Source organism: Malus domestica, chromosome 07 (assembly GCF_042453785.1).
Source record: "Malus domestica chromosome 07, GDT2T_hap1".
NCBI lineage: Eukaryota > Viridiplantae > Streptophyta > Magnoliopsida > Rosales > Rosaceae > Malus > Malus domestica.
The window spans coordinates 35,961,506-35,970,710 of NC_091667.1; the positions used below are offsets into that span (position 1 = coordinate 35,961,506).

Here is a 9,205-nt window from a genome sequence, read left to right on the forward strand (position 1 = left end):
TACAGAATGCAGCCAAAAGAAGAGAGATAAATTTAGTAAGAAGAAAATCATACTCCAACTGGAACTGTAGGTTTTATATATTTGCCACCTACAGACTGCAGCCAAGTGAGTCGATGAAGCATCATGCCATAATGCACTTTTTATTTCCATCCAAATGTAAACGATGAAAATAAATGCAATTAATAAATTGCACTCATTTTAGTATCACCAAAAGCAAATTTTCTGGTTATATTTCTGCAAAGATATATAAGTTTCAAAAGTGATTCTTTATGGATGCTTCAGTGCAATAGTTGCTTTACTCTCCATTGCAATTTACAGAATTGACTACAATATTTATAAGTACTTAGTAATATCACCGTCTGAAAGTCATATTCATATATACTATTTAGATGTCACTACAACAAATCTAACCATTATATTGTAATAGTATTACATACAGTAAGTATTTTACCAAAATTCACAATTTACAAGATACAAAAATATACAATATATATTAAAGATGTGACCATTGAACAGAATGTATGGTTGCGATTATCTTACGTCTAGAATTCTAGTCTTACAATTATCATTTATCTTTTTATGCATATAAATATGATTAGGCATGAAATTACCCAAATGTGGAATGTTATATGCTAAAAACAATCCATCTAAGTTGTCATGCAGATCATGCTCAACCGTGTTAAATCCAATTACAGCCCGCAAAAAGGAACAAAAATCCTAGAATATAAGGTTTTGATCTGTATCTTCTTAACTAACAATTTTAACTTCTTTTTTAATCACCAAGAAGCCAACAATAACATTCTATTAATTCGTAAATAGAATTTATCTCAAAACATTTTAAAAATAAATAATAAAAATAATGTCTATAATAAAATTCCAAATAAAAAAAAATTCTAAACCGTAAAAAGCCGAAATGGAAGGAGACATCTCATTACACCACATTTCTCCTCCCTTGACTCTCCCTCCCTCTCTCTCTATCTAAGGTTTCTAAACCCCAAATCATTGATTGCTCTTCCTTCGTTGCGGCTGTCTAACAGCCTGTTTCCCGGCGGTCGGGAATCGGGGAGAGAAATAAGTCTCGATCGTTCTCTCCCCAGATCTTCTTCCGACGTAAACCCCCTCCCAATGCCCTCTTCCTCCTCGTTTTTTCCATATTCCACCTTTACCTCCTCCAATATTGTTCCTCAGTACTCTATCCAATATTTATTCACTATATCCATTCCATGCATAATCCCCGGTCCCACCACCTTCCGCCGCCTCTCTCACCGCCACGGCCACCAGCCTTATTGCCGCCCTTACTTTTGTACAACAACATTGATCACATCTCCTCTTGTTTTACCGTAGCCGCGTGGTTAGGTAGCAACATATCGATATCGATATAAATACAATATCGAATACCCATCGATATATACAAAGGAGGACAAACAAAAGGAGGGCTTGTCATAGCTATATAGCAAATCCATATATCCATCCTTCATCGAGATCATCAGATAGATCGAGAGAGAGATACAATATTATTGATTAACTAATTAATTAATTTGTTACAAATTAATTAATTAGTTAATCAATCCAATTGATATTTCGCTCGATGTTCTTCATTCCTTCGACGCCATTCCTCGACTCCGCCTTCGACGTTGCCACCTTACTATTCATCTCCGCCCTCATCGTCCTCTCCCTCCTCTCTCTCTCCTTCATCTTCCACCTCTGCTTCAAGTCCCGCACAGCCCTCCACCTCCAGCACTTCAACGCCCTCTGGACCGTCCGATTCCTCCTTGTCATATTCATCATCTTCTGGTCCCTCAACGAGCTCCTCCGCATCCCCACCCTCCGCCGCACCTACCTATACCCTTTCCTCTCCGTCCTCGGCTCCTTCGAGGAGCCGCAGTTTTGCAAAATTCACGTGGCCCTTTCGTTAGGGTTCTTCGAGCCCGCGTTCCTCGTCACCCTCCTCTTCCTCGTCGACGTCTCCACTGAAAAGAAGACCCCCAATGTCTCCTGGGCCATCGCCTTCGTCCTCGCCACGTGTCTTCCCATGCTTCTGGTGCAGGTCCTCTTCCTGTTCTTCCTCCCCTTCCACAAGCTCCACCTCCCGCTGCCGGAGATTTTGGTACGGAACTATGTCGTCCATAAGGTCGAGTACGGCGGCAGAATGGTTTCATGCACATACCCTTTGTTGAACACCATCATGTTCGCCGCATTCGGCGGCGCGTTCTCGATGTGGTTCTTGTTTTCATGCTGGAAGGTTTTATCCTTGGTGATCAACAAGGGGCTGAGGTTAAGGATTTACACCCTTGCTGCAACCGTATTGGTGCCGCTTCCGCTGCAGATTATTCTCATGGGGATGACCGTGTTGTGGAAGCCGGACCACCCAGCGTTCATAGCCGTCTCATTTGCTGCATTTTTGTCGACGCTCATTTGTGCAGCCCTGGGGCAGGGAATTTTGGTCATTAAGCCCATCGTGGACTCTTTGGCTGCCGGAGGGGATTGCTGCCGCTGGAATGGGAAGCCAAAGACGACGGAGGGGGTGGAGATAGCTGTGTCGGCTGATTAACTAAATCATTTATTGGATGTAAATTACAACACAATGCATTCGATGATGACGATGAGGAGGAAGACTAGTTGTTCTAGTTAGAATTATGAGGGCCTTTCGGTCACTTCACCATTCAAGAAATCTTTGTTTCTTTTTTGGGTAATTAAGTACAAACATATATGGAGGAATTCAGAAGAGGAAAATGTGAAGCTCGTATGCATGAATGTTTGATGTGTTTTCCTTTCTTCTCCCTCTATATTTGGTATAAAATTTTCTTTTTCTTTAATTTTGGCTAAATTACTACAAATTGTGATGATGAAATGAGAAAATCATGTGTTGTCACACATTACTTTTCAAGTCTTCAAGCGTTTATTGTTCCCATACCAATGTCCTACTATACACATTTATATATAAATATGTATGAAATATTCAAGCTGCTGCATGTTTATGTTATGGGGATTGGATGGAATGATTTAAATAGTTCATTTGGTTCTTTATTTAGTTTTTCAAAAGGATATTGAATAGTTGCGGGTAAATGATTTGTGTGAGATAAAGTAATATATAACGAAACTCAACTCACAACATGTCTCTAGTCATAACTATCTACTTATACAGTTACGATATTTCGATTATGAAGATTAAATCATGTTGATGCTTCAATCTAGATGAAATAGACTTTCAGAGATTCATGCATATATCTTATGTACAAAGTTGCAAACAATTGATAATACTTATGCCCACAATAATAGTTAATTTCTCTAGTACCACTCATATTTTCTAATTCTTAATTTTTTTTAAAGGAAATCAACTAGTAGTTTTGCCAGTTTACCTTTTTAAATGTCTGAAATACTCATATAGGCATTTCAGTGTTCATAGTCAGTATCATGTGATTCACTAGCACTAGAGATTGAATCAAGAACGCGCCGTGTGGAATACAGGCCTAAAATTCGTCCCAACCACTAAATCACCCCGTGGCTGAAACCATTCTTTCTAATGAACCCGAAATTTTTCACTTGTAACAACATATTTTTTGTAGTATAATTTTCATAATATTTTACTCAACTGATTTCCATTGTCATGAATTCCAGTTCAAGCCCATTGAGAAATGCTCCTCATTATATTGGCGGCCTGGTTATGCGATTGGATTGGACTTCTCCATGTCTGTCATTTAGTACCAAACCCAAATATTGAGCAGAGACGACCAGCAATTGCCCAACTCATACTTTCATGTATCAATGTTCATAATTTTAATCTAAATTACACTTTCTGTTTTATGTTATTTTCCGGTACAATTTTGTTTTGTTTAATGTACAACATGAAGTGCAGATTTTGATCATAAAGAAAAGGAAAAACGTCGACATATAATACAATTAGAATGTGTGTGCAACGATACAACTGTAGTTTTATAAAATTATATAAGGATTTGGGAAGCTAATGTGTGCGATGTTGGACGCTTTTTATTTCTTTACTGAGGCAGAAACTCGGGGCAAAAAAAGGTAGAGGAAGATCCAAGAACACTTGGAAAGAGATTTTAAGAAAAGACACAGAGTAGTTGGAGCTCACAAAAGGCTTTGCGTAAAACAAAGTGCAGCATCGTTCTAGAATTCATACAAATGACCATACTTAGTGGCATGAGACTTTATTGTTGTTATTTTATTTATTAATATTTTGACCAGTAAAATTTGGAATATGAATAAGAAAGAAAAAGAAACAACCATATGATCATTCATGAAATTTGAAATAGTTCTCCACAAAAAATTGCGCACCTAACTTAGTGCGTTCATATTGATTATTCTTTGTCCCAAAGCAAAGTTCCCATTCATATTTTGTTTTTAAAAAAATGTTCCCATTCATATTTTTTATATATAGTTTTGTGTTAAACTTATAGAGCACATTAGAGCATCTTCAAAAGAAATTTAAAAATGTCAGTGAGCATCCAACCGGTAAGCCAAATGCTGACTTGGACTGAAGGAGGAGCTTCTAGCGTAAAAAATAACAGCAAGAAAGGTTGATGCCAAATTATTTTTAATTTGATTAAGGGTAAGAGTAGGGCATACCATGAATACAACCTATTTTGTGGAAAGGGATCCTCTTCGGATCCGTTTCTCATAATCCACCAAATCAGAGAATCCATGCCATTGAAATTTGATTCAATGACTAATGTTATTATAACTTTTAAAGTGGCCCCCTATTTGTAGTTGTTGGATCAAATTTCAATGACACGTATTCCCTAATTTAGTAGATTAGGAGGAAGGGATCCGAAGAGGATGCCTTTCCTTCTTTTGTTTCTTTGAAATAGTTACTTGCCACCTTCTTTAATAAATAACTCATAAATATTACAAAACATAAAAATATCGGGTGGATTAAGAAGTTTTGCATGATGCGAAATTGCCACATGAGTCATCAAATTTAGAATTGATGTTTTAGATTTGACATCTTCTTTGGATATGCTCTTAGCTGGTCTCGCATGTATTTTTGAACTTGTTGAATCATTTTCAGTTGGGTAAATGTAGTTTCCCGTTTATGGAGAGATTTTTCAATGTGTCCATAACACGGACACATACATCATGTATCATTATACAAGTAGAGGGTTAATTGAAAAGAAAAAAAATATTCTCTCAACTTATATAATAACATATGGTATTTCATGTTTCAGATACATTAAAAAATCTCTCCCGTTTCAGATATCAACTTTTAAATATGTTACTCAACATTTTGTTACCACATGAATTCTAGTTTACGAAAAGGGCAAATCGAACGTACATTCAAGAGACTCATAAAACCAGGAATAATGTTCTGGACCAGCCACTTGAAAAAAGGTCGAAAGCCCAAATTAGTTGGCTGTTACAATCAAGGTAGATGGCACTAAATTATGAAAAATACACGTGGGCGGAAAAGGAAATGAATAATATTACTATTAATTAAATTAATCATAAATCCTGATATGACAGTTAAAATAATACGCTATTAATTTCTTCACAAGCTACTTATATTTGTAAATTGACAAACCAACTATTGGTTTAGCAATATTTTTCTTCGTAATATTGTATGATATCATAAGTTTAAGAATTCATATACTCTGTTGATTAAACTAAAAAAACGTAAACTAAGTCGTAAAATAGAATTACTGAACAAGGGGCATTATTTGTTGAATATTAAACTTGCCATATGTTTGAAGGGATTAGGATCTGCTTTACTTCATGCTTGTGTAAAAAGTTGGAGAAGAAAAAGAAAAAGAAAGCACACTCGCTCAATACTTTTCCTTTGATGCTCGACACAATCAGTAATCACCTCCCCTTCTGGTTGAGTCTTTTAACTTTTAAAAAAAAATAGCTAAACCATTATTAAATGGTCATGACTTGTTTGGAAGTATTGCTAAAATGAGAGAAAACGCTTTTAAAGAAAATGTTATTGAGTTTCAAAAACACTTGAAATACTTATGTAAGAAATACCAGTTATGTGCTTCTTCACATAAGCGTTTTAAGTGTTTTTTAAGAATTTATTTACATTTTTACTAAAATTTTGATCAAGGGGTTTCGGAATGGCCATCACAAAACTTGTGCATCAATCAACCGCAGGAGTTTGTTGATTAATGCTAAATTTTCTACTTAAGAGGGGCCAAATTATGAGGAGCACAGGCATCTTTGTGGGCAACCCTACACAATAGAAAATGCGCATGCGGACCTTTCTTAACAAGGATTTTGCAGTAATATCTTGCACAAAATTCGTTCCTACACTGGGATCACTGGAGTTGGGCATGGCCTCATCTGGGGTAATACTAGGAGCACTTAAAAAATCAAGGGCAGTTCGGGTAGTTTAGAAGAAATTTTGGAACCGAAAACTAAACCACATCATACGTCCGATCCTTTTTTATAGAGATAATAAGACCAAAAATAAAAGTAATATAAAATGTTGATGTGGCTTAACCGTGACCACACAAACAGAATGACACTGGAGGGCAAAGAATCTGCCTCCTACGAGATGCTGCACACAAATCGCTCGCAGTCTGCGTCCTCGGGGCCATTTTGTTTTGGTATGAGTTAAGGGGTACACAGTTAAGCAATTGTGGTTAATCTTGTTTTCTAGTAAAACAATGGGCAATTAACAGTATTTTATAAAGATAACGATAATGATAATGATAAGATATTTAAACCTAAAAATTTAACTAAATTATGATGCTGACGTCCCTAATCGACAGAACTGGTCCAACCATGCTTGGACATGTTCATGGCATGTTACTAGACCGGCTTCATATGGTGTGACGCACACGTGACACCTCATCGTCGGTCGCACTTTCCAATCGTATGGACCGCGCACAACTGCTGACGATGACGAGAAGCGTCTGCCACTCGTCGTCCACGTGGATTTGATAGCTAAGCTGCATCCCCAAGATTTCAATCTCCCTTCATTTCCTCTATTTTTCCTTTTTATGAGAGGAGAATTCGTTTCTTTTACTTATTGTGGAATCTCAAATGTATGATTTGACCCACACAAAAAAAAAATTAAAATCTGAAATGTTTGATTTTTTAGATGCGAATTCAAATTTGAACGTAAAATGACTGGAAACAATTTTATGCATATTAGGATTTTTCTTTTCAAGTTCTTTCCCTTTCAGTCCTTTCATCTTATGTCTCACTTTCTACTTTTTCTTTCCCTCTTTATGAATAAACGAACATAAGTTAACGTGGCTTCGTTGTGATGTTCAAATAGGAGGGAATCGGATGGGAGAAAAAATTTAAAATAAGAAAATCCTACTTCATTCTACAGTCATTCTAACCTGTGCATACCAAAAAAATTTCATAATTTTTCCACATTTAATTTTCTAAACATTCCTCCTAAAACGTTATCAAATTCTCCCTTATAAAGATTATTTTTGTTAACATATTAATTTATATAACCTTATTTGTTTTGATTGGAGTAATTAATATATACCTTATAAGAGCATTTCCAAATGAGACGTCAAATTTAAAACATCAAATTTCAATTTGATGGCTGACTTGGCAATTTGACATATTGTCAATATTTTCTTTCTACTCAATACGTCAAAATTTATTGCTTCATTAATTCTTTTTTAAAACAAAATTAATAATAGTTGGGTTGTTATTGGTTTAAAAATAATAAAATATTACTTAAATATGCTAGCATTTAAGGTAAGATAAGTGGAATGCATTTGGAATAGCAAAAATCAAATTTGGAGGCAGCTTCATATTTGACATCTCTTTATTCATGTCAACTTAGCCTTCTTTTTCATGTCAATTTTGACATCTTGATTAGAGTAAATGGTATGTTATTTGTTACTGTTATATGTTTATGTGACATTTTTGACATCTCCTTTAGAGATGGTCTAAGTTTTGGAAAGATAGAAACAAATTTGCAATTGCTATTTACATTTTCCTTCCACATATACCGAATGCAAATTAGTAACTGCCATAAAATAAAAAAGTCAAATAAATAGTAATTAGCAGGCGCGTTTTGTAATGTTTTCCTATATAAGTTTATTAGTTGTAACCTTCCAGGACTTCTCCAGCTTTTTCCTATCTCTATCCTTTTCCTTTGTGTATAAGGTCAGCAAGCCATAGCTCCTACGGCAGCTACTTTATAAAGACCAAACCCTCCCTCTTCAAGAACCCCTCACCTTCTCCATTTCCATCAACATTTATGTTGGTTGTTGAATCCGATCAGATATCATGAGCAATATTCCGAGATCGTTAACCGACTCCGCCCTAACCTTGTTCAATCTCGCCATCTCCGCTTCCGATCCGTGGCCATTTTCTTTCCTCTTCTTATAGTCCTAATTCAACAGCTTCAAGTTTTCCCAGTGTTTTCTTGCTCTCTAGGGTTTCCTGGTTTTTCAGGTTTTTCGAGTTTTTGATATTCTTGGATTCGAAAAGATGGGGTTTATCGCCGCCGACAGGGACAGCAAGCACCACCACAACCACCTGAACTTCCACCTCCACCTCCATTTCCCCCACCTTCTCCATCACCACCACGACAAGAACAGCAAGGAGCTGAAAGACATCCCGAAAGGGTGTATGGCGGTGATGGTTGGCCAGGGGGAGAATCAGCAGAGGTTTGTGATTCCAGTGATCTACATCAACCACCCTCTCTTCATGCAGCTGCTGGAGGAGGCCGAGAAAGAGTACGGATTCGATCACAAAGGTCCGATCACTATTCCTTGCCACGTGGAGGAGTTTCGCACCGTTCAAGGCATGGTGGACAGGGAGACTTCATTCCACGGTCATCATCACCATCACAACCACCACCATCAGCACCATGCCTGGTGTTTTAGGGTTTGATTAAATGTTGATTAGGAAGATTATTATGTGAGGCCTTGGATTCTTTGGGACCTCGTAATATTATTAAACAGTTAAATATAATTTTTGTTCTTGATGATGTGTTATGGATTATTGATAAAGATGAACTGAATATATAAAAATAAAAGTAGGAAGGAAAGTTGCTGGTCGTTGGAGATAAGAAACCAAACAAACGTTTAGGACACGGTCCTAAGCAAGGGTGGGTGCGGGCCTGTGGAGGCTTACCTTCTCACAGCCATCAGATTTATTTTGTGTGTTGGATTTTATTTGGAACTTTGCCCCACAACCTTGGATGTCATATCGTGTGTGACACATTGTCAAATAAGTTTTGGCGGTATTTTCTTCACTTGTAATGTCACAT

General features: G+C 36.8%; 2 protein-coding genes across 2 annotated transcripts; both read left to right on the forward strand.

Moving 5' to 3' along the window:
* The first annotated feature begins 1,588 nt into the window (after positions 1-1,588).
* Positions 1,589-2,551, forward strand: LOC114825925 (uncharacterized). The gene has a single exon (XM_029104979.1). It carries the CDS (start codon positions 1,589-1,591, stop codon positions 2,549-2,551), a length of 963 nt encoding a protein of 320 aa, XP_028960812.1.
* Positions 2,552-8,421: 5,870 nt separating this feature from the next.
* On the forward strand, positions 8,422-8,826 carry LOC103439931 (auxin-responsive protein SAUR32). Its single transcript, XM_008378578.4, has one exon. The coding sequence runs from the start codon at positions 8,422-8,424 to the stop codon at positions 8,824-8,826; it is 405 nt and encodes a 134-aa protein (XP_008376800.1).
* Positions 8,827-9,205: the final 379 nt, after the last annotated feature.